At 41.3% G+C, this 26888-nt stretch overlaps 1 protein-coding gene across 2 annotated transcripts in view; it reads right to left on the bottom strand.

Annotated features, from left to right (window-relative positions):
• Positions 1-6298: 6298 nt before the first annotated feature.
• Positions 6299-26888, bottom strand: part of AP3S1 (adaptor related protein complex 3 subunit sigma 1) — a 46049-nt gene continuing 25459 nt past the window's right edge. The window contains exons 5-7 of one of the 2 annotated variants that reach the window (XM_072140960.1): positions 24216-24323; positions 15929-15970; positions 6954-7093 (exon numbers count right to left, since the gene is read on the bottom strand). In XM_072140960.1, the coding sequence (XP_071997061.1) occupies positions 15935-15970; positions 24216-24323 (144 nt within the window). In that variant the 3' untranslated portion in view covers positions 6954-7093; positions 15929-15934. Of the gene's footprint in view, positions 7094-15928; positions 15971-24215; positions 24324-26888 lie in introns of both variants that reach the window. The other variant, XM_072140949.1, reaches the window with a different exon arrangement.

The following is a 26888-nucleotide window of genomic DNA, read 5'->3' as shown; positions in this document are numbered from 1 at the left end:
GCAGCCCTAGATACTGAGAGAGTTAGCTCAGAGGTGCCCCTAGAGGTTGTGAGTTGTAATGACACAGGTAGCGAGCCTGAGATGTGTAATGTAGCTAATGGCAGTTCAGATAGGGATACCGCCATAGCAAGGGCAGGTGAAGATAATGAGATCCTGATTGTTAGTGGTTTCCCTTCAGCCCAGAGTTACACAAACAGTGAGTGTGAACAGAGCCCTAGAGAAGCAGCTACTCGCTCAGAACCTGCAGGAGGTGGGGATAGCCTGTGTCAGTCACCTGTGGAGGAGTCTCACATCAGTGTTCAGGAAATGTCAGGGGGAGACCAGACATCCGATACACCTGAGGCTTCTGAGGAGATTGATGTACTGAGTTCGTGTGTGAACAAGGCCAGAAGAAGCATCAATAAACTGAAGCGTCATGTGAATACTGGTTTGCGGAATAACTGGTATAAATGCTACAATTGTCACGTGTCTTATAGAAGAAAAGATGATCTAAAGAGACATATATTACAGAAACATGAGTTGAAGAATGATATCTCGTACTGTCCTTTCTGTGATACAGTGTTTGCAAAGAAAAGTGAATGGGAGGTTCACATGTGTACGTGTTCGGGGAACAAAAGAAAGTGCCAAAATGGTGATGCCGACCTCCAGGTGTGTTCTGTCGTGATGTGGCACCAGAAGTGTCCTAGGAAGGAGACCAGGCGTAAACCAGACCCCTGTACACCTGCTGATGAACCGCAGAATACGCATGATGGCGTGCTGACTGAAATTGTGTGTGAACAGGGTGGAAGCGCCACTCTTAATCATACACCTAAGGATGAGGGGACCCCAGATCCCCAGAAGGTGGTGGAACATGTGATGCACCAGCCCTTTGGTAGTTCTGCCTGCAGTGTGGTGAGTGCAGTCTACAACTCTGTGAGGGAAGGTCGCCCATGCATCCGCAGTGATCGTGATGTTGCTGAGAAGGAGGAGAAGCCCTTGACTGACGTTACAGTGACTGGATCAAGGCCTCTCATAGGCATTCTGGAGCCACCGGTTGCCACAAGTAATGACTTTGCTCGCAAAGGTTTGGGGAAACAGGAGTCCAACCTGGCTTTTCTTCAGCAGCCAACTGGAAAAGCCGTATTGAAGACAAATACAGTGACTGGTGCCCGAGACACTGTTACAGGTGCGATGTCCGGTATATTGGGCTGGGAAGCTGGTGCAGTACAAGGCGGTGTGGGTGTGACTAAGTCTGTAGTCTCAACCGTGATGGCCACCCAAGTGGGATCGCTTATAACCAGTAGTCTGAATACAGTCTTGGGAAAATCCGAAGAATGGGTTAATGGTTACCCCCCGAAGACAGGTGAAGAGCTGTCTCAGCCTGCTGAACCTGTGGAGAAGGTTGAAGTGGCGCCAAGTCTACAACAAAGGGACCAGCCGAGTTGCTGTGTACGTGTGGAAGCTCTGTCGTCTCGTCTCTGTCATAGTGCATGCCAGCATTCTCTGGGCAAGTGGAGGAATACCCAGATGGGCCCTACAGAGACTCCAGCACAGCTGCACCCAACAGTAGATCTGCCTGATCATCTGAAGAGCGAAAGTGAAGATGGTCTGGATGGTGAGAAGTGCCTTGAAGATATACCGGGTGATGACTGCAGTGGATGTGAGGAGACGGTGTCTGATATGTCAACAGAGCCCTCGAAATTCCTACACAGGAAAGACTCGGTGAAGACTGTGGTGTTGGCCAGCAAGGCGTATGACGGACTGACCGAGGAAGAGGTCAGCCAGGAACCTAGTGCAAGCCATGAAGAGCTTAAGGCTGCCATTATGGAAAGTCCATGCCAGGACTTGGGTCCGAAGTCCGAAGTGTTAGCTGGAGGTGATGAGGATGATGCTGATGTTGAGTTGAGTTTCACCTACACCGAGAGCGGAGGTTGTGATCTCAGAGGTAGCAAGCGCACAGCTTTGCAGACATGTGACCAGAAGCTCACCAATGTGAATCGTGCCCTGGTTCTGAACGGTAATGCCCCCTTCAATGACAAAGAAGGTGCCGAAGCTGAAGACTGGAAAACGGGCAAACCCGTGCGTGTCGTGTGCAATGCTAAGGGGAAAAAGCACAGTGCATATGCCTCAGTGGATGGTAACCGGTGTGACGGCATCCACAAGGTGATGAAGAGATGGGGCCTAACCATGCCAAGCCCTGAGGGGTATGTGGAGTCTCCAGTAAAATGCAAGAGAAAGAGGAGAAGAAAATCTATCATTGTTAATAGAGACATGATTGAAGATGATCAGTTGTGTGAAGGAAGAGATGCTGGGACTAATTTTGAGCTGTCTGTGTCTCCTGCAGTTAAGGAAAAAAGCTGTCATTTTCCAGGTATAGAAGATGTAGTAGATAGTAGGGTCTCTACAGTGCTTCTAGGAATCGTAGGGATTAGACCCCAATATAGGAGCTTTGACCCCGGAGGGAGAATTAAGTTTATTGATCAGGCCTACGGCCTTGATCACAGGGGGAGGATATGTGGCAGGGTGGCTGCCACTAGAGAAGCTTTTGGGCATAAAATGTGCATTTTGCCTTATGAAAAGCTGAGTAGAAGACAGACCTGGAAAAGTTGGGTCTGTCTAATTAAGTTGATTAGTTTTCAGCTGGAGGGGCTGCACTAATACATGGGGCAGACTTCACACTGGGCTCCACCCTGGGGAAGAGACAGGCTACGGCAAAGGCCTGTGGAGCGGTGGCAGTGAACTGTTACTGTGTTTTTGGGGTGGCTGGCAGTAGGCCAGCACCTGGTGAGGTAGGGAACCTCGATGTTTAGTTAGTGCCGGAGAGGCTTAGGTATTATTTTATGTTTTGAGTTTGTGTACTGCCAAATAAAGCTGGCTGAGGCCAGTCTTAACCTTACTCACATTGTGTGAATTCCCTGTGTGTGCTGGTCGTCTGCTTAGGAGACGACGATCCCCGGAGCTAATCCCTTACAGTTGAGAGGATTTTTTTTGTTCCCCTTTAAAACTGATATCTTTATTTGGATTCTTTAAAATCAATGACACTAACAGACAATTTTATTAAAAATCTACGGACAGTAGGACTTATGTCTTATCAAATTCGTCATAAAAATGATTGTGACTGTGATATTGTGTGTGCTGCTTGTATTGGCAAGAGGCACCGTATTTGTATATAGCGATGTATAACAGTAGTTAGTTAGTTGTTAATTCGGAAAAACCGCCGCATTTAAAAAAAAAAAAAATCTGTCGCAGAGCTTGCACTTACCTTAATGAATCCTGGCTGGACCCGAATCCAGCGCAGACAACGCACCGCTGGATCGCGAATGGACCAGGTAAGTAAATCTGCCCCAGTGTGATCACCGAAACATGATCTAATGCATAAGACCTCTTATGGGGTCACGGCGCCCCATAATGGTCATTAGCGCGAGGCCTAAGGCTGAATTCCCACAATGGAGTTGGATTGCGTCTTGAAATAGCCATTGCAAGAAACTCATCACAAAACACGTAGGCATTAGGTGAACTGCTTCTCCCTATGCTCTTGAAATCAATTTAAAAACACAATCCAAGCACACAGTGGGAAGCCAGCCTAAGGTAGAAGTTAAACCTTGAGGACAAATGGAACATAGTCATTTATGTTAACTTTGTTGCAGATCATAAACTATGAAAGGTAAAGAATCAGTAGTAGGTGTTGATTAAAGGGGTTGGTCACTTTTCAATAAATCTCTTCTATTAGACATATCTCTGTATGTAAATGTACCTGTTTCTTTGTCTCCTTTGAAAGCTGCAGCCTTTCCATGTTCTCCGTATGCTGCCCTCTGCATACAGACACAGCTGTTGTCTTCTCTAGGTCTCTCTCTCCTCACAGTCTGTCCCCACACAGACAGAGGGAGGAAGCATGATGAGTCATGACCCTGCTGCTGCAGCTCCACCTATTCAGCAGAGCTCCGAGATGTAAAGAAACAAAACGTACAGATGGTCTGCATAAAGTACAAAAGTAAGTGGCAAGACTGCTTAATCACTTGATGAACATTCAGGGATTATCTAAGAGACTGTAAATGCACATAGGCAATGTAAAAGACTGGTGAACCCCGCTAAATTATAATGAGATTTGTAGAAGTTGGAAGGTTAAGCTAAAGTGTCACTCACCATATATGCATATTTTCCTGTTCTTCTAGCTTATCTGCAGAACGGACAGGTTTCATTTAAAGTAGATACATGAAAGGTATAAGGGTATCTCCTTTTACAGTTGTTCTGCTTATTTGGTGATTGGATAGGGTCTCTTGTACTCTCCAAATAAAAGGAGTAGCTGCTTATGCATATCCCTCCAAGTTTTTAATATGACATCTTTGAGTATCTATGACACTCTTATAGCATATGAATAAGGTGGCTATATATTTCATTTTGTTTTTATTTTCATATTTCATTTTCAGCAGTTTTATCCCCCCTCCAGAATTAGCTAATTATTCAGTAAATTGTCGAAATGCCAGTTTAGATGGGTTAGTAGGGAAATTTCCAAACCCAGACTCAGCAGAAGGAAAAGTGTGACTTGTCATGCTACAGAATATTTTGTCACTTCTATGAGTTTAGTGGTGAAGGTTGCATGCAGCTACCCAACCATGGAAACCCATGCCATGAAGCCCTGGGCAGACAAGTTATATGAAGATGCTGTCTGAGTATGATAAAAAGCATGAGGTGGCCTGGAGGGGAAGTTGTCAAAGCCAAACGTGCCTGCCCCTCTTAACAAATGAGCACAGCAGAGACGGAGAAGTATGTTACATTTTTGTATACACTCCCCAGGCCACCTATATTTTTTATCATATTTACACAGCCCCTTTATTGTCAGGAGAATTTTGGAACTCTGCAGTTTAAGAGTCAGTAGAATGTTTTATTAAATATAAACCTCAGTATATAACTTTACTATAACTTTATATGGTCTACCACTTTATGGCTGATGTGCAGATTTTTTAATCACTTCCACTTTTCAAAAATACCACTTAAAGTTGAATTTGTAGAATATCCAAAAAGAAATTTTATGATCCATACTTACAAACCATTTAAAAAAAAATTGTGAAGACCTAATGGAAGGATAGTTTCAGGATTTTAACTAAATCCACGTCCCGTTACATTTGCCCATAAAGTGTGTCTAAGAAACAGATGCATCTTACAGTGAAAGCCCTATTATCATTAGGATGGATGCACTTTCTGCAGTCGTTGGGCAATGCTGTTTTTATACAGTTTCTATTTTATTACCCAATGGCTCATGCCAAAGTTACTATGTTGTTTTGGAAGTACAGTTTTCAGCTGTAGTATTACTCTTAGGCCCAGTCCACACCTGCATTCTGACCTCCGTATTATCTATTGTTACTAAAACAATAATAATGGAAATCTGATGGATCTATTAAAATGGCAGTGATCTTCAGTGGACCTTTTTTGGCTTCCATAAGTGTCTGTCGGCATAGATTTCATTAGGCTTTTATTACTTGCGATCAATAAATTAGCGCACAGCGCCATCCAATTTAATATTCAAGTAGCGGAAGTGCTAACACAAATGGTGTAAACAATGTAGATTTTAACAGATCGGTTATTAACATTTTAATGGTAGAAGATAATAATGGTGATCCGTACACAGGTGTAGAAACAGCATCTTCCATATGCCCTTTAAGTGGAGTAAACAACCTTGCTGTGTAATAGTGACTATATACAATTGTACAAGCAGACCCTTACTTATAGAAGACCTGTCACCCAAAATAATCACTCGAGGATCTGCTTACTAAAGAAAGCAGATCCATAGCCCTTCCCCAGTAATAGTTGTCCGAGGTGGCGGTGACTACCCTATGAAGCCTGGCAGTCACCTCCGGTGTTTGCTGTGGGCAGGGCGGTCCAGGGGAGAAGCTGAGGAGAGGGGAGCCCGCCCATGAATACCCCAGACCGCTGTTCTGAGGGCTATGTACTGCATTGTTTTCTAGCTTTATCAGTGTGTTCTGATAAAGCTAGTGGATTAAAACTGCTATTACTGGGGTAGGGCTTGGGAGCGGATTACTTTAGTAAATTGGATTTTAAAAATGTTGGGTTGTCATAAGAACCAGGACTAACAATAAAGCTTGATTACAGACACCCGTGATGACTGTTATAGCTGCTTATTGTAGCCTAAGGCTAAAGTACAGTAAATTACCAATTACCAGAGGTCCGTTTGTAACTAGGGGTCGTATGTAAGTCGGGTGTTCTTAAGAAGGGGACCGCCTGTATGTATATGAGCATTTGTATACTGAGGCAACAGATTCTTAGATTTCAATTGCAGATTTAACCAACTTAGTACAAGTACTTTATCAGTCATAAAATATTTATTTTACAGAACATCTAACACTTGAAATCATAACATTAAAACTTCAGCAATTTATTACAGTGTTAAAATAGTTAATTTTTATTGAGCCAAAATCTAAAAAAGGAAAAAAACCAAACAAACAAACCTGTGATAACATTAGAATAAGACACATTCCCCGGACACAATGAACAACCAACCAGTAACATTACTTTGAAATGAATTGAAAAATGTGATTGGTGATGATTCATTCATTCTAAATATGGTCATAAATATTCTACCCAACAACAGAGGAACAGATAGGAATGATGCATATATGATTCATTAGAGAATAATAGAAATTATGCACTTCAAGAGGATACAAAACATAGCAACACTGGAAAATTAACAAAGTCATTTTTTTTTTCTTTTTTTTAACGTTAACACTTTCTCTGAACACGGCAGCAGCCAGGACACAGAAACATGCCTTAAACTGATGTTACGCCATTAAGAAACACATTGCAGCCAGTTAGGTGCTTGATCTTTTAGCAATGTTAAGTAAAGGGCAACATTCACATCCAACATTTCAATTTACACAAAACCCTAGCAGTTCCCTCACTTAAGATGCATTTTCTTTTGGTAAACATATCTCAGCTTGAAAAAAAAAAATCTGAAGAAGAAAAAGGAATGCTATTTAAAAGAAGGCAAATTTGGTACTTTTATACTGATGTCACCAATATTAATGTTTCTTGGAATCTCGGGAAGATTCATATTCTTTACGGCAGACACCGCCCGGGCTGGAGCACCTGCTAATCCGGCCTGCGTACAGAATAGACAGAAAACATAGAAGAACAAGATTAATCTCCATTCATCCGCACTCACTTTATTTCACATAGAGCTTAAAGGGAATCTGTCATACAGTTTGACCTGCAAATCATGCTAGATATTGGCCCTGGAGATCAGTGTAACCATAACTTTGTGTGTGTTGTTAGTAGAATCAGAACTGGGAATATGGATTTATATTCCCGGACTGTAGCTGGACTTTGATCAAAAAGGGATAGTCCTCACACTGCTGTTCTGGTAGATCTCTACTGTTGGAGCTGCGGAGCAATTTAATGCATAGGAGAGGGGCTGTGGAGCAAAAAAAGGGAACTCTGCGTCAGGTTTTACACAACTTATCTACTAGCACCCTCACGTAGGGTATGCAATGTCCGTTGTAAACTTGCCTTTTTTATGTAGGCTCTTACCCTATTGCCTATAATTAAAAAATTATCCTCTAAAGCCATGTGAAAATAAGTAGAAAACTGTCATATTTTGCCAGAGAAGGGTCCAGCTCAAAGGCTGGAACGGGTATCAATTTAGAAGGGATATATCATACCCACCCCGAAGGTGCTGCTGGTTTAGTGGGATTCTAGTAGGTGACAGGTTCCCTTCAATGAAGAGAACTCATACCAACATATCTCACCAAGTCCAGCTACAATCTTGAAACATTAAATATTTCAGAACTGTCCTACTAAATATGCAGCAAGGTATGACTCTAGTGCTCCAAGAGCTGCGACCCAATAAAGTCTGCTGACAGATTCTCTTTAATAGTTGCAGGGAGTCCCTGGATTGCATGAAATGGATTAATATGAAATTTAGTATTAGACATGGCACACAGACAAAAGGACGCATGAAATGTCAATCTGAACATTAATGTGATTATGAGAAGGCTTATGAAGTGCTCCGATGTCTATTAGTTTCCCTGTCTACAAGGGTCACATAACTTACACTCCGAGCTGCTCTGATCTTGGCAAAAAAATAATACAACTATTACAGTCAAAGGTTTACGAGACAACAAGATCATATTTTCCTTTTAATTAAATCTTTGTGCCTTGAGGAGAAAAAGATGTAACGACTTAGGCAAAAACAATACATATACCCAGCTGACAATTGTATCGTTTAACAATTTTTAGCACTTTAGTAAATACACCTGAAACGTATGAAAATCGGGGATCATGACGAGAACTCTGCAGGAAGCGAATCAATACAATGAGCTAAAGCGGCAATCATTTAATACAGTTATCATTTAGGTATGTTAACATGTAGTGTACCAGGTTACCTGTAGAGTTTCTGCAAGGCAAGGGCCTACAACATAAATAAAATACAATAATCCACATAAACATAAAACCTTCCCTTACAAGGAAACAAACCTCGTAGACCTGAAGGGGGAAAACTCTTCCATTGTCAGAAGATGCAATAGTCAGAACAATGATAGATGACAAACATCTAAGTCTTTGATTACTATCTCATTATAGAACCACATTTTTAGATTTAAAGGAGTGGTCTGGGGCTAGTAGTTTATGGCTAGTTAAAGGGGTTGTCCAAGATTGGACTGTGATGAATATATAAGAATATACAGAAGGGGGGGGGGCATATTAGATCTTTTCTTTTGTTCATCAGTGCCAGTACATATGTCACCACTATGCCTCACGTCCCCCAGCCTTAGGGCTCATTCACATGGCCGTCCTGCGATCCAAACACAGCAGACCATAGACCTCTATGGCTCCCATTCACGAGGCAGTCAGCACATGGTGCATCACCATGCAGTGACCAAGTCTGGAGGCCGTGCAACAAAGTATATGACATGTCCTATTGCCCTATACACAGGGGGATTTGCAGTGTAGACGCTCTTCTGCCTATGGAAGGAGGAGGGGTGAAGAGCGCTAACCCCTCACCTCTCCTCCACCCAGCCCTGTGCTTGTCTGGCATCTGGTCAAGGCAAGCACACAGCCACGTGAATGTACCCTTATTTTGAATACTATATATATACACTCGAGTAAAAGCCGAGTTTTTCAGCACAAAAAATGTGCTGAAAAACTTCACTTCGTCTTATACACAAGTCAATTAAAACAAAAACCCTTAATTCAATAATCACCCTCCGGAGCCTGGACATTTAGCGCGGCTGGCGTGTTCATGCGATCTGCCGGCTGGCACACACTATGAAACTGCTATGATCAGTATCGCCGGAGGGCGAGTATTAAGTTTATTTTTTTTATTTATGCATACCACAGGGGGCTGGCTGGCTGTATGTATGTATGTATATAAACCATAGGTTTTCCCAGTTTTTGGTGGTAAAAGTAGGGGTCTCGGATTATACTTGGCTCGGCTTATGCTCGAATTTATACGCTAGGTTACACTCTGGAAGTTACAGCTTCAAAGGCCTAGAGCAAAGTGGCACTGGGGGTGTTTCATAGAATCCCGCCCCCAAATAACATAAAGGATATGTGCCCTAATTATGATTATGGTCATTATGTATTTATGTTCCACCCCATCTGAATACCAGGTACATTTATGGGAATGGAGCTGTGGAACAAATATGCACCTGGGTCTTAATCTTTTCTGGAAGCCTTGGATGAGGAGTTACACAGAATTCTCAGTGAGAGCATAGAGCGTAAGTGGGTCATGTTCAGTCTCAAAAGATACTGGGGTCTGATGGCACCAGAACTATAATCTAATGACCCCCCCACCCCCTTAATTGAGCAGTCATCTGAGGTCCTGGGTCTGATCCAGGTAGGAGGTTTTCTAGCACCCACCACACCTAGGGGCAGGAGGGGTGTGTCTATGCCTACAATAAAAGCAAGTCACCTAACATGACAGTAGGGAGAATCCGGTCATCTTTATTGACAAGCACAAGGCAAATGACTTTCAACTGTACATACATTCTATTGTGTGTACCATTTTGTCGAGTGTTGAATATACGTGTTGAATATTTTTCAAAAATCTATCCAATTATACCAAACTCAGCCCCTGGCCCTCTATCTTACTTCCAGCGGGTGGGATGGGGTTCAACTTAAAAGTCTTAAATGGGAACCCCCATCTTTTTATTGCAGATTCTCCACAAAAATTACATTGTTTTAACTTAAGTCTTTTTCAATCTTGGTGACAGATGATGCTGTGATCACGATTGTTCATAGAGAGATAGAGTTCGTACGACCCTCCATTTTATGGACAGGCTGATGAGGTATAAACAGCAAGCTTCCCTTTACATATCAAATAAGCAGTGCAGAACTTTTAATACATTAAAAAAAATGAGGTCATTTAAGTAAATTAAGCCCTCTAAAGTGTGAGAGACAAGAGGACTTATTAAACCAGCACCCTGAAGAGAACAGAAAACTACTACCTCCATGTTTTTGTTCCTGGGTTATACTGTAGCTTCTACATTACAAAAAATTCCCCCCACCTCACCCCCGGGGGGTGAAAATACAGGGTCAACTTTAGTACCATTGGTATCACAGATTTGTTAAGAAATATTTGGGACATATTTTTTTCGTTCTTCGATCCAATGTGTATTTCTCGAGTTATTTAGATTTTTTGCTATTGTCAATAGATTGCATCTGTCAATAAAAATTTAGTTTTTTTAAATATAAATATTTTAAAGTTGCCCCCGGCCCTACCCCTAAGGGGTAGGGTTAGGAAGCAAAGTTTGCAATCATTGGATAGATTTTTGAAACATATTTGACACATACATTTTAAGCTTTTCGATCTGATGCGTATTTTGCAAGGTATTCCACCACTCTGACCTTTTTGTTACACCCTGTGTGTATGCTACTTGGGTTGGCTTCTGGACCAATATAATCCCGTTATGGATCAGGCTTATATTAAACAAGAGCTTGTGGAAGTCTACTGTACTGATAAGGTTCTGCTTTACTGAGCTATTGAAAGCAAATTTTCACACTTTCAGTCTACATTCAGACGATGTATGCCCGCCGTACTGTAGTACGTCGGGAATACATCAGCGCTGCTGGGAGGAGCAGGGGACGATCAGGGGATGAGCGCAGCTCACACCGCCCCTCTACATAGCCATATACAGCGCACGGCGCCGTATCCGACATGTCCTATCTTTCTATGGGCTACGGAGCGGTATGGTGCCACACGTGTGCCGTGAGCCCATAGAAGTGAAGCTGCGCACCCTCGTCCGAGTCCCCAGCGTTCTGTGAGGCCGCACAGCTACGAGGAGCTGCGCGCCGAAGATGAAATGGTAGGCGAAGAAAAGAGGCTACTGGGGCGTGGAGTAGTTGCGTCGTGTAGCCTCATGTCGGGCTACTCCACGCCCCAGTAGCCGCTTAAAAAAAATTTACATATCCGCGGATTACATTTTTTTAAAAGATAGCCGGGATGTGAGGATTAGCCCAAAAAAGGGCTATCCTCACGTCCCATTCATCCACCTGATCTACCTTTATAGGTAGAATCGTGGTGGTACGTTCCCTTTAACGTATGCCTGGATAATGTCTTTAATATTAATCATAAATAAACCATACCAAAATAGTTCTACAATTATTCATTTCACAGAAAAAGACAGTGAACAGCAAATAATTAGGTATTATATAGGTGAAGCTTCTTTAAATCAAACAATTTCTTGGTCAATATAAGATCAAATAAACTCTCATATAAATCAGAGAAAGGAACAGAATAGTTCTAATTGGATCATGAAGCCTGGATGAAGTGGGGATGTAGACACGTACAAAGGTAAAGCATGAGACGCTATCTCAATGACTCCAAAACAAAAAGAATTTGAGAAAGAAAACAAAATGAGGTCTGTCGATTTATCTGAATGAGGTCAAACTGATTGCACAGACACTTTTGTTTAGAGCTATGGAACCACAAGGATAGTAATGTGGGGAGATGGTGATATATACTAGATCAAATTGATATGCCAGAACCACAAAATAATAAAAATGAGTTGTAACAAAATAGGTCAAAATTAAATGAGACTACAAACCGTATATATTATAAAGTATAAAGATAAGCACAAGTCTAGCACACATAATGTTCCAGCATATAAAGAATTTTCATTTTTTAAAATTTAATATGAAGCCGATTTCTGAGGGTCTGACTGCTGGGACTTCTATTGATCACGAGAATTGGACCACCAGCAATCCGTTGGAGTATATTCTCATCGTGCTGCTCCATTCAATAATATGGGTGTATTATAAACTGCAAGCAGAGCACTGCGCTCAGAAATTTCCCTAGCTTCCTTATCATTGAATGGAGCGACAGAACCAGCATGTTCTACCAATTAAAGTGAGAATGAGACCCAGTCTCATGGGTGCCTGGGTACCTGTTCTAACCCTGTGGAATAACTTGAAAACTTGTTACAACAACTTTTATGGTTTCCATGTAGAAAAAGGTTGTGATTTTGTGATCTGTCATGAATATCAACACTAATCTTCCAGAGAAATGCTTTCAATATCTTAAGATTTATAGTACTGCACCAAGCAGGCTGCAGGGTGACTTGGACAAACTGAGTGTTTGGTCATCCACTTGGCAAATGAGGTTCAATTTGGATAAGTGCAAGGTTATGCACCTGGGGGCTAATAATCCAAAGGCAAAATATTTCCTTGGGGGAGTAAATCTGGAAGAGTCCCTTGTTGGGAAGGACTTGGGGGTACTAGTAGATCATAAGTTGAATAACAGCATGCAATGTCAAGCAGCTGCCTCTAAAGCCAGTAGGATCTTGTCATGTATCAAAAGTGGTATGGACTCTCGTGATAGGGATGTAATATTACCACTATACAAGGCACTGGTTCAGCCTCACTTGGAATATGCTGTCCTGGTCTGGGCACCGGTCGATAAAAAGGATGCCCTGGAGCTGGAGAGGGTTCAACGTAGAGCCCTAAAAATGATAGGGGGTATGGAGGGTCTCAGTTATGGGGAAAGATTAAAACAACTAGATTTATTTAGTCTGGAAAAGAGACGACTACGAGGGGACATGATTAATTTATATAAATATATGAATGGTCCATACAAAAAATATGGTGGTAAGTTGTTTCAGATTAAATCAAATCAAAACACGAGGGGGCGCTGTCTCCGTCTGGAGAAATCAAGGTTTTATCACCAGAGGCAACAGGGCATTTTTACTATGAGAACTGTCAATCTGTGGAATAGCCTGCCTCAGGCGCTGGTCACAGCAGGGACAGCAGAGAGCTTCAAGAAGGGTCTAGATGCCTTTTTACACCTAAATAACATTGATGGTTATGTTATATAGAATTGTTTCCCCTAAATCCCTTCCTCATTCAATCCCTTCCCTTCCTTGGTTGAACTTGATGGACATTGTCTTTTTTCATGATACACGATACTAAAGTATGCCCGACATAAAATCTATTTCCCCAGGAACAAAACTCACAGGTAGACTAAACTGAATTAAATGGGACCTTATGATGTATTATGATCAGAAAAAATACATAAAAGTGAATTTATACCTATTTTGCAAGAAGTAACCCTGTCTTAAAGAGACAGTTCTTCAAAGTATATATCATTAATGGCAGAAACAAAGTCTATGTAGCTAAAAAAAAGTTTGTATTTCAAGGGGTTGTTAAAGATCTAAAAAAATGTGATACCTCCCACAACTTGTAAACAGGTGAGGAACAGATTAAACAGGAGACAAAAAGAAATCTAGAACTTAGAGTAACTACATTTGAATATTTTATTTCAGAAATGATAATAGTAAACTTTGGAATACAGGCAGTCCCCGGGTTACATACAAGATAGGGTCTGGAGGTTTGTTCTTAAGTTGAATTTGTATGTAAGTCGAAACTGTATATTTTATAATGGAAGTTGTAGACAATTTTTTTTCTTTTGCCCCAGTGACAATTGGAGTTTCAAAATTTTTGGTGTAATTGGACCAAGAATTATCAATAAAGCTTCATTACAGACACCTTACAGCTGATCATTGCAGTCTGGGACTGTAGTAAAGCATCCAGAGAGCTTCACCAGAGGTCACAGTGGGCAGAGGGGTCCGTCTGTAACTATGGGTTGTCTGTAAGTCGGGTGTCCTTAAGTAGGGGACCGCCTGTATATGTCATTAATTAAAGCAGCTTCTTTTTGCCTTTTTTCTACTCTCTCCTACATTAAGCAGTGAATATAAAAGCTTTCACAGTCCAGACTACCTCAGATAGAGAAGGAGGCTAATGATTAACTCTATCCATACCTAGAATTTATTACCCTTAATGATTCAGCTCTATGAAGAGATAAAACAATCCAGGACCTGTCTTTAAAGAGTTAAAGGAAAGCTACCATCAGAATCAAGGATGATAAACCAGGGACACTTTTCCACAGATCAAGGCACCATGTTGTAATCTTCATATATTTGTTATCTATGGCCTCCTTCCTTCTAAAATCAACTTTGAAAATGATCCCTAATGGGGTCTTCACAGGCTTTTGCACGGTCTAACCCTCTCTCCTGCTCCCTTGGAACTCCCCCCACCACTATGTGCTGAGAATTTAGCAGGAAGAGAGGGGTGGGGAGTACAAGGGCAGAACGGGTGCGGGGTGACAGTGTAATAGGCTGAGAATTAAAAGCCTGGCTAATTAAAATTATGTTAAAAGCTGGATTTTAGAAGGAAGGAGGCCATGGATAACAATGGAAGACAGTCAGGGTGGCTGGTTCTATGAGTATGATTGAAGTGTTGGAGAGTTTTTGTACTATAATTTCATGAAATTAACGGGAACTTGTCACCAGGGACCTCATTTTCATTAAAGACTAAAGGTTACAGAAGCCCATTACAGCTGCATTGCAAATATGAATTTCAGCTTTCTCTAAGCATTTGCATTATACTATAATAGAGAGTTTTTACTTACCTTGAACCCTGACAGAATCCTCTGTGTAGTCCCAGGGGTTGAGTTTTGATTTGGATGCATTTAAAACACAACAACATGTGACTGGTCTGTGCGGTTCACTCCTCAGCTCTCAGCCCCAACCTTTGTACTCCTGAACAGCTCCTCCCTCCAGCTTCTTCATTCACAAGTTCAGAGCTGATGAGCTGACATCAGTGGGGGAAGGAGGAGAAGTACAGGAAAACAAAGGTGGGGGCTGAGAACTGAGAAGTACAGGAGCGCAAAGGTGGGGGCTGAGAGCTGAGAACTGTGAGCAGCACAGTCCAGTCACATGTATTTTGAAATGCATACAAACCAAAGCCCAACCCCTCTGACTTAGCAGAGGATTCTGTCAGGGGGCAAGGCAAGTAAAAACACACAATTATATTGTAATGAAAATGCTTAGAGAAGGCAGAATGGCATCTTTGCAATCCAAGTGTAATAGGCTTCTGCAGCCTGTGTTTAGTAGTAATGAGATCCGTGGTGACAGGTTCCCTTTAAAGGATTTGTAATCAACAATGGGGCTCATGGTGCTGGTCCAACCTTGATAGTACCTCTCTAATTGTTCATTTTAATAGTGGTTTCCCTACCATTATACAATGCCAGTTTATTAAATAAAGATATCCTAATTAAGACAAAGGGTCTTAATTAAAAGGTGGAGAATAAGTACCAAAAGTGTAGTAACAAAACTGTAGCAAGGGGTGTTTTCAAGGACTGATTTGGCAAGCTCTGTGCAGCGCTGGGTGCGCTATATAAATGCGCTATATAAATGAAGGAATTACTATTACTAGACTGCATAAGTAAAGCAATGGTGATGGAGAAAAGAAAAAGCATGAAATGTTGCGGTATCTCGGCACAAGTAAATAGAACTAAAATAATAATATTAGCAGCAGTAACGGCAGTGTGGCTGGCAGTTGTATAGGTTTGGGGTCATACAGGCATTTTTGGCCTAAATATAATGTCATTGACATCATTTTGTTTTGCCTTTCTCAGAGTGGCAGGTATATTTGGCAGCAGTACCTTGGTCTACCTGTCCTGTCTGGGAGATTGAAAGAGAAAACTCTGCAAGAGAGAAGAACGGAAGAATCTAAAAGAAAGGTATATACAAGTCTTCCTCTGTTATCAGTAAGGAGTAGGGAAAAGAAAGGATAGTAAATCCATGGGACTGGGTCACTAAAGCTTGAGTTTAGGAATTATCATGTTGACATAAAATTAAGCAAATTTGTTGCAAATTAAAAAAAAAAAAAGAACAGGAAATAGCCAAGAGAAAAAAAAGTAAAAAAATCTGCAGTTGTTTAGCTATAGAATGGGAAAACTTATAACTTTTGTCATTATTTCCAACTTATGCTTTAGTGAACTCAATCCTTACAGTATTGACCATAATCTAAATACGGTACAAGCCTATACCTATAGGAGTCTAATCTACTGTCCTACTGAAAAATATTCCATATAAATATATATATTATTATCAGGACAGGAATAATGATTCAAGCAACAAAACAGGAGCCGGCAAAATAGATAAATTGCAATAAAACAGAATAAAATACAATAACCCAGAGTATTCAGAATCAAACATATATAAAAAATAAAAACAATATGAAAAGTTTATATTGTTTTTGCATCTCTGTATAAATGAAGGTCTATCAAACCCTCATAGGACTGACCTGTGACTGAACTCCAATGTCAAATTGGATGCCTTAAGTTTGATTATCATTTCCTATTCACAGGATGGGGGTAACAATCTGATTGGTGGGGGTCTGACTCTTGGGCACTCCCCAATCCCCCACAGTTCACAACAATGGAGTCCACTGGCAGCTCCTGTGGCTCTATTTAATACTTACGGGGGCATCGGAAATTGCTGAGCACAGTGCTCAGCCATCTCCAGCAATCTCATAGACAGAGAGTGGGAGTGCTGGAGTCTGCAAGTTTCAGTTGCAGGTTTCAAAATATGACATTCTGTGCAAATCATCAATGGTGTGAATAAACTGTACCATGAAACACGCTGTCAGATGTTCAATGTTGCAACAGAACTCTTAGAGAAGTGCCACAGTGGTTTTGGCACATTCATGTACTGTGCAGCATGTTAACTGACCAGGAATGACAATGTATATGCGGGGAGAAAGTTTAACCCAAAAGGTTAATGAATTCATAACAAGTCTCAAACAAAAGGTTATTGTCATTGCTCGGCTAGAAGTTAGAAAAATAAATCCATTTTAGCTTGGCCGGACAATATTCTATAGAAAAGAGAAGCTGCCAGCAGGATAGACTCCATTTCCAGAAGACAGACATACAATGCCGAAAGCCCTGTCTGAACATTTCCTATCATATGGTAATCAATAGGGATCTTACTGGGGAGGCTCTCCAAGACATCAAACACCTCTGCAACCAGACCCTCTATTTAGCATAAAATATATGAACAAACATTATTTCCTTCTCTGTTGTTTGATCCATTCAGTTCTATGTTCTGTAAATAGTAGTCTAATCTGTTAAAACATAACCAGACTAGAATTTAGATATAAAGCTAACATTTCCAAAATGAAAAATGGTTATTTGTATAATGCAATATAAACAGTATGTCACAAAAGTGTGTACACCCTCTCATATTATGGAAATATTGTAATATAGCTTGATTGAAAGATTTCTCACTACGGTCTGTTATCAATTATATGATGCCTCAGCACAGCATCACATAGGGAGCTACAGACTGTACCATTTCTGCCTGCTGGGGGACACTGTAATTACACTAGACACCAAATTAATTATTATAGTTGTGATAGGGGTTTGGGCTCCCCAGGCTGGAGAATGTGGTACTGTCCATGCCTTTGCATATCAAAGGAGCTTGATTTATGAGAGAGACGAGAGAAAGGTACTTATATCTTAGGGATGGGGCTCACCAATAAATCACTTGACCCAAATAGATAGAAAGAAATAACAGAATCATTTCATTGGAACATTGCTAAAGTATATAATAGGATACAATAGAGACACAATAAATATACAAATTAAATTTACTGGAGTGTTTTTTTTTTTATTTTTTAGAGAACAACTATTTCCCAAATAAGTGCCTGAATAGTGACCTTCTCCTGCAGCACAATGTTAAGGGAAGTGTAAGAAATTCCAATTAATGTTTTCAAGGAAAACTAAAAAGCCAAAAAACATAAACACAACTTGGCTTCAGATCCAGGGAAATGAACATGCAGGAATCCAGGGGCTGGCCTGGTTCTTCAAGGACAGATGTTTCACCAAAATAATGAAAACACTTGCAGACTTAGTTTCCAAAGTCTTAGTCCTATTTTTGTGGCTGATCTAGTTTCACTTTTCATATTTGGAAATTCCCTAGTTCAGTTTTCCCTGATACATAGAAATGGGCTTGGATTTTGTAATCACTGTGGGTAAAGGGAATTACAGGTCCATTGATGGAAACCTGCAATAGCTTTGAAAAGTATCACATGCAAAATATTCCCAGTATAGACCCAGGGAACTGCCAAACAATAACATCTGATGACAAGTGAAAAATATTTGGACAAGAAAAGAATGCCAAAAATTCTGAATTTCACACCATAAAAGTCAGGAGCCCATAAGCCACAGGCATTTATATTAAAAATAAAAAAATTATTATATATAATATTAGATGGTTTTTTTTTTACATACATATGCAAAAGTTGTCTAATATGTTGTATTTTTCTAGAAATCGTTCTTACAATTTAATGGATTCAAAATACAGTAACTTTCACCTTAAAGGGGTATTCCCATGAAAACAAGATTATTAAAGGGAATTTAGCAACAGGATGAATAAGTGTATGCAAATGAGCATGGGGGGCTCCAGGCGTTAATAGAGCCTGGAGCCCCTCAGGCTCATTTGCATACAGTTCTTCATCCTGGTGGTAGAGGTCCTTGAAGTGGCAGGTTTCAGAAGAAAACACCGAGCACCAGCTCAGGCTCAGGCCGCGATACCGTGGTTTAAAACACTTTTTAAACTGTATAGCCGGCACAGGGAGGTACGCGCTCGGCACTTACCATGCGCGCGGCTCTCCTTCACTTCCTATGTAGCCGCGCACGGTCGCGCGCATGGTAAGCGCCGAGCGCGTACCTCTCTGCGCCGGCTACACAGTTTAAAAAGTGTTTTAAACCGCGATACCGCGGTTTAAAACACTAACAAAAATAAGCACCGGCACCAGCTCAGCCTGAGCTGGTGCTCGGTGTTTTCTTCTGAACCCTGCCACTTCAAGTGGTAGGTTTCCTTTAACCCCTAACCAACACACACCATAATAGTGTGGTGCGTGTCATGCGCAAGTGTGCCAGAGAGCTTGGTGACCTCATCAGCTCTCCAGCATTTCAGAATCCGGTGCACGCACGGGCGTTCGCATGGTGCGCCGTGCCCTAGTTGTGTGCGCTGAGATAAATGTTAACTTATAAATCTTTGATACTGGCTTTATTCTACTAATGAAAATATGTTCCGGCACCAGCTCACCCTGAGCTGTTGCTATGTATCTGTATGTAAGAACTATTTTCTAAGAACTAGGTTTCCTTTAACATATTTCACAGTATATATGGCAGATTCTAGTACAAGCAAGACGAAATTTGACATAAATACCAAAAATAATTTATACAATATACAAATATAATATAAGGCTTGGAAGGCATGCACAGATCAGCAGAAATGGTGAATAAGTAGGTGTTTTTGAATATTTTGGAAGTAAATGGCGGAGAGCTAGCACCTTATAATAAATAAAGGCGTATACACATACATATACATGATAACAACGCTTTAGGGATGACTTAACACATTCATCGTAGCAGATCGGTTTGTTCTGTTATCTCTATTTTTATAGGTGTTAATGTGGTTTTCAAAATGTGGTAAATGCAGAAAAAATAAATGCAAGATCAGCACAAAATATTAACATATGTAAAAAAACATTTTTGTCTTGTTTGTGGCAAAAACAATGAGTAATGAGTGAAACTCTTGTGCACTGGATTATGTTCGGCGCTATAGATATCCCATTCATTACTGTTAAAATATCTCGAGAGAAAATTTAGTAGGAGCCAAGAGGTGGTTAGCCACTATCCCAAAACTTTACCAGGGTAAGTACACTATAGGTGACCCTTTCAGGATCTTGTACTTACTGTATAGTGCCTAAACTCCTCTAAGCTCCAACTTAATTTTCTCTCTAGATATTTAAACAGTAATGAAGGGGATATCTATTATATCACCGAACACAATCCAGTGTACATAATCCAGGTAAAGTTTCTGTAAAGCCCCTTGCATGGCAGCAGGGTTCTGGACTTCTTGTGAAACCCCACGTTCAGCTGTTTTCTGGCAGATTGGGGGGGGGGGGTGCATTCATTACTATATGCACACCACCCCTGTCACAGACACTTCTATGGTAGTGGTCGGAGGGGGGTGTCACATTTGCATGCCCCTCCAACCAGTGCTATGGGAGTGGTCATAATGGAGGGGGCGTGCATAGAGTAATGGCTTGGATTCATCTGATTTGGCGAGTGACTCTGGTTGAGCACCACCACAGATGTCTCACCCGGGTGCCATCCCTACAATCTCTGATGCTGCTGGAAGGTCTATTTGAGCTCTGCTATATGGTCTTGCGATGCCCCATCAGGTTTTTCTTCGCATTGACAGTATTGACTGCAACGACAATTCACCAGGTACTGCTGCTATGTGTAAAGTTTATGGGACTCACCGCACTGATCCACCAGACCCACACACACTGGGTGGCATTTATCATGCCCATCTTAAATCAGAACGGGAGGCACTGCAAGGACATGGAATGGACAGAACCACTAGCCTCTGCCAGATTCATCACCTTTTTGCCATAAAGCACAGGGACTGCTGTGCTTTGTAATAAATTCCATACATCATTTGCTGGCATGGGTTGGTATAATGACCAAATGCAAAACACCAGTCTTGAAATATCAGTGGAGTGACAAGGTGTACACTTAACTATTGTTCCATTTAAACAGGGGTTTAGGTTGGGCCCAGAACTGATCATAGTTATTCTTCAGTTTTACAGATTTACAGTAGAGCTCTGAATAAATTTGTAATAGGTGTTGGATAAATAAATTTAGAATTCTAAAAAAAAACTAAATGGGGGCTGGGCAGGGGTGGAAAAAAAGAGAGAGTACTTATCCTGCTTCGACTGTGCCCCAGTATCTCGGATCTTTGGCACCTGAGCCCAACTGCAAGTTCTAGAGGGCACGGGACCCCCTTCAGCCCATAAGGGACCTCGGACCACAAGATTTCACTTTCCATTTCCTCTACATAACAGGTGATGTCCATGGTTCGAGCAGTCAATGACAACGCAAATCGACTCCTGTGACCCCCCAGGGAACTTCTGGCGGGCAGTGAAAAGACTTAAAAGTAGTGGAGTACCTCAGGATCCAGGAGCCGGGTGACTACACTACTTTTTTGACCACTCATGCCTTGGCCCTCACAGGGTTTGCAGAATTCCCGGAAATCCCCTTTAATACAGTGTAGGGTAGAAGTCGGTAATATAAGGAATTATTACTTTATTTTAATCAATGTGAAAATAAGTTTTATAAATTGGCATCTCACGAAAAGGCAGAAGAAGCTCTCAAACCATTTAGTCCATGACCATGTATTTTCAATTACTTGGTTTCCTTTTGACATTTAGGATTTGTAATGTCATGCAGGTACCCTTTTACAACTAGCATAATAGTACATTTACTGGTCCTTCTAACCCTCTTACCTACCCATTAACTTCACACTATGTATTCTTGGCCTCAAATTAAAGCCTGGATTTAGCTTGACAGCCAGTCATGTGCTCATGATTTATTCAATAGGAAGGTGAAAAGTGAGGGTGCAGTCACACCTTGCAGTTACAACTGCATCACAAGGAGTTTATAAGTGGTTTTAGGTGCAGTTTTGTTACTTTAACAGTGAAAGACATGAACTGAACGGGTGAGTTTTCTAGCTTTCCTATGACTAGCTGGACAAAGGGGGCGTGGCCTAAGAAAATGGGGCTCACACCAAAAAGCTCCGTGCGACCGAAATACTGCTATTCCGAAAGAATTGTGTCCTAATTTTCTGGGGTAAAGTAAGCCTATTATAGGAGGTGCAGAGTCCTCATTCTTCAGGACCATACAGATTAGAGTCCGGAGCTTTCTTTGTAAATGCAATGAGAATCATCAAGACCTTACTAGATTAACAGACACTCCATGACAAACTGACCTACTGGATTATTTACGCATCAGTGCGTCGGAGAGGAGGAGGGATGAGCGCTGCTCACCCCTGCCCTCCCCTCCCAATAGAGCAGTGCGGGGCCGTTGCGGTAACACGGTGAAATATAGGGCATATCCTATATTTCTCAGTGCACGGACACGGTGTAGCAATGTGTGCCCAACTCAATGTGACCAGGCACCACAGACATCGTGTGAATGTACCCTAACTCTGTCTGTGTAGCAGCAGCCCCATGTTTTATTAGTAGTAGTATGCCTATTGTATGGAATCATCATTAGGGGCAGACGCCTACTCTGATTGACAGCTTTCTCCCAGTTTTGTTGTATAGGAAGAAAGCTGCAAATCAGAAGCTGGAGGTGGGGCCAGTCTACAACTTATGAATATTACAAACTCTGCACTTGGGGGGGGACTGTAAGGACAAGCAGACAGGTCACCATTTCTTTCACAAATATACATTTCCATGTAGTCAGTATTATGCCTCTCTGCTCATCCCAATCACAGTAGCTTTTACCATGAAAACTGTACAGTTCATACACAATTACCATGATTCTTAACCTACTATAGCAGGGATGGTGAACCTAGAGGTTGAGTGCCCAAGCTACAGCAGAAAACCCACTTATTATCACAAAGTGTCGCCTTATTGTTCCCTGCTCTGCCACAGCGGTCCATCTTGAGGAGTGTCTTGAGGACACCAATACTGTTGAAGCGAGGAGGGGAAATTCAGATGAATCATTGTAGCTTCCCTCCAGGTTCCCCTTGAACAGGAAGAATCATGGGACAGGAGCTCCAATCGTAATCCAGACCTGTCCACACCTCTTGCTCCTCATGAAGTACTTGGAAGTCCAAGAAGTGTTGCTTTAATATGGCGATGAACGCAGGACATCCAGGGCTACCATGGACTGCAGGATGGTGCCCTAAGTCACTCAACTTGTCTGGCAAACTCTGAGCTGGGGTTACAGAGCTGGATCTTAGTGCCACCTCTGGCACCCGTGTCACCACCACTGTACTACAGGCTTCAGGATTTCTCATAATCAGACTTAGGCTTATGTTGTCATTAATCAGCCAAATAAAAAGCAACATGTATTAGATTCATAGAGAGAGGCCACTGCATACAAGATGTTTCACATTTGCATGTACTGTAATGTGTACCTTCAATAATTAAAGGGGTATTCCAGAAACCATCATAATTCATATACAAATGGCTCCTTAAAATATAAGCTAATATATAATTAGTTATTTGAAGAAAAACATGGTGACATACACTATGATGGAGAATTAAACTGCTACTGGCCCTTTAATCAGTCCGTTGATTTTCTCCGTGCAGAGCAGACACAGGACAGAAGATGGCTGCTGGTCACATGTTCACATCACATGTCCTGCACCTGCCTGGGCAGATCATGTGATTATCACTATGTTTGGCTGTAGTTAGTTGCTTGCAGTGCATCCAGTATGACCAGTATTGTGCAGAGACATCTCAGTGAGGTAATGTGCAGTGATGGCAGTTACACACATCATTACTATGGTAACAGAGCAAGGCAGTCAGTTCTGTTATATCACTGGGAGCAGAGAAGAGGAGGTAGGAGGAGCTGTTACTATGAAGTAAGGGATCATGGGACTTGTAGTTTCCAGTGGCAGCCATCTTGGTGATAACTCTGCCTACTTAAGAGAGGCCCTAACATTTTGTGAAACATAAAATCAAACTATTTAAGCTCCATTTTGTGACTAATAACATTATATTCAATTATTTATAGCACAATGGGTTTTTGTATCAGATGCTCATTCTCCCAGAATACCCCTTTAACAAAATGATTTTAAATTGTACTTACTGCAAAGCAGATTAATATCTTTACGTTAGGACACTAGTACTCTAGTGAACCAGAGCAGAGAACGACGGCAGAGTGTTCTCATAGTGATCTGATCCTATGACTATGGAGGGCAGCAGGTGGCACTACATCAGATGCACCAGGACGCAGTAGCTCATCACTGTGACCTGTTTTAGATGAAGGCTATAAAACTTTAAAGCAATAATTGGTGGAGTCTGGTAATAATTCAATAATATCATTTTTGAAGTCCAATACAATGGTAAATTCTTACCTCAGATTTTTCCAGTTTGGTCTGAGCATCGATCTGAGTTACTATTTCATTCATATTGGTTTCTAGAACCATACCTCCCATCACCATTTCTGCAAGTATGTTGTGTACCTAGCAGAAAAACAGAAGTAAATTTAGGAACAAAGGTCTCTTGCAGGATGTTGATTCCCCTATTCCCCCTTATACAGTACACATCTGTAGTAGATTTGTCCACAGAGGCTGAATAGGTAACTGCTCTGAAAGCCCAAGGTCCCATGAAGGAGCCTTCAAACACGTACACACAGATTTTGCTCCTCATCACTAAAGGACTCTGGTTACTCGAAAGGGAACCTAACACATGGAAATTGCAGTGAGTCTGCAAGGAGCATATTATAGAGCAAGAGGAGATTAATAGAGGCAGTCCCCATGTTACATACAGGATATGTTCTATAGGTTTGTCTTAAATTGCATTTGTATAAAAGGCAGAGTTGCCATTAGAATAAGGATTAATAATAAAACCTCATTTGATAACTCTGCAGACTGAGGGTAAAATATCAGCATCAGGAGGTTCATCTGTAACTAGGAGTCATCTGTAACTAGGAGTCATCTGTAACTAGGAGTCATTTGTAACTAGGAGTCATCTGTTGAGGTTTTGTACATAATTTTGTACTGCTTATAGGTTTGTATAGGGGCCGCCTATAGTGTTTTTTCTTGTGAAAATCCATCTGGAGTTGGTTATTTTAAACCTTTATGTCCTGGTAACTTATAGGGGCAATTCTTGTCTGGGCCTTCACAATTCATTTAATTAAAATACATTTCTTCAGATGTTATTAAAAATGTTTTACCTGTATTGAGATAATTTAGCATAAATGTAGTCATATGGTCATAAGACTATGTCATTGGATACGACCACCACTACTGGAGGGATTGCACAAAGAAATAAAAAAAATTGTACATATGAAATGTCTGGGAGAATCCAGGCGGTCAGTGCAGGGTGGTCGTATCTGAGGAAGCCATCTTGTTTCTAAGGGACAACATGCCTATATTTATGAGATATTGTGTGCCCTGGAAGCATATAATTATTCTAGTAAGCCATTAAAGGTCTTATTCCTTAAACAGATTTTTTTCATTAAAAACTGATTGTAAAAGCCCACGACACCTGCAGTGCAAAAATGCCTCTCTGCCTTTTCTAAGCATTTGCATTACAATATAATTGGGTGTTATAACTAACTCTTGCATCCTGACAAAATCCTGGGGTAGTCACAGAGGCTGGGCCTTGGTTTGGATGCATTTCAGAAAAAAACATGTGACTTGTCTGAGCGGCAGACTGCCTCCATCTTTGTGCTCCTGTACAGCTTGTCCCTCCCCCACTTATGTCAGGCTGACCAGGCTGTGACCTCTGAGAAGGAGCAGGAGGAGGAGCTATACAGGAGCACAAAGGTGGGGGCTAAGATCTGAGGAGTGAGTAACACAGACAAGCCACATGTTGTTTTTTGAAATGCATCCAAACCAAAGACTAGCCCTTGTGACTACCCCAGGATTTTGTCAGGGTGCAAGATAAGTTATAACACACAATTATAATGTAATGCAAATGCTTATAAAAGGCAGTAAGGCAGATTTGTACTGCACGTGTAATAAGCTTCTGCAACCTGTCTTTAATGAAAATGAGGTCCCTGGTGACAGGTTCCCTTTAAGCACTTTTGTAGTTTTTCCATAAAAGTATTTACATCAGATTTGTAATATTGAAACAGAAGGCTGCCACTAATCTGACTCAGAACAGGTACTATGAGATCTCACATCCTAGTGCAGTGGTGGCGAACCTATGGCACGGGTGCCAGAGGTGGCACTCCGAGCCCTTTCTGTGGGCCCTCAGGCCATCACACCAGGACAGAGTTCACCAAACAAGACCAAATCCATCAAATCTTCCTGCTGTCCCAGGCAACTTGGAGAGAAGCTATAATGAAAGTCTGAAATTGCCCTCCTTATTTCAACTGTATTGGTGGCCTCAGGCAGCCGATACAATTGAAAGAAGTGGAAGAACAGGTAGCAGCAAGTTACTGCTTAAAAAGCCACGTTGGCACTTAACGGTAAATAAGTGGATTTTGGTTGCAGTTCGGGCACTCTGTCTCTAAAAGGTTCGCCATCACTGTCCTAGTGCATCAGAATGCTCTAGCGACAATCCTGGAATATACATGCCTTGTTCACAGTCCTCCTGCTAAAACACAGATCTCCGGGGCTACTAGCCAACACAGTTTTCATTTTTGTAAGGTTTAAAGGGCAAATTGTTGGATGGCACAATAATAATAATAATCTTTATTTATATAGATTATTTATTATAGATAAATGTGTAAGCAATACGTTTGGTTTCTCATACATGTGAGTGATCTGACTTATGGCCAGTATATTATATAACAGTCTTTCCAGCTGGTTTCTGGACATACCGACAATGGGAAAGTGTTTTTTAATTTACTGTAATTTCACTTTAAAAGTTCACTTGTTTATTGTAGCAAGATATAAATATTTCCTTTTGGGAGGGCAGGATTGTCACCAGTGTTCTTCCCAATAAGCAGAATGTATGTAAAGCGTTTGAGTTCATTGTAGAAAAACAAATTAAAGATTCAAGAGCAGAACAAAGAAAGAGAACAATATTATACTTCATTCCTGCACATCCGAGTTAAATAGAGCCATCTGGCATCT

The sequence above is a fragment of the Engystomops pustulosus genome, chromosome 1, assembly GCF_040894005.1.
Source record: "Engystomops pustulosus chromosome 1, aEngPut4.maternal, whole genome shotgun sequence".
NCBI classification, from domain to species: domain Eukaryota; kingdom Metazoa; phylum Chordata; class Amphibia; order Anura; family Leptodactylidae; genus Engystomops; species Engystomops pustulosus.
This window is presented reverse-complemented; position numbering and strand designations above follow the sequence as displayed.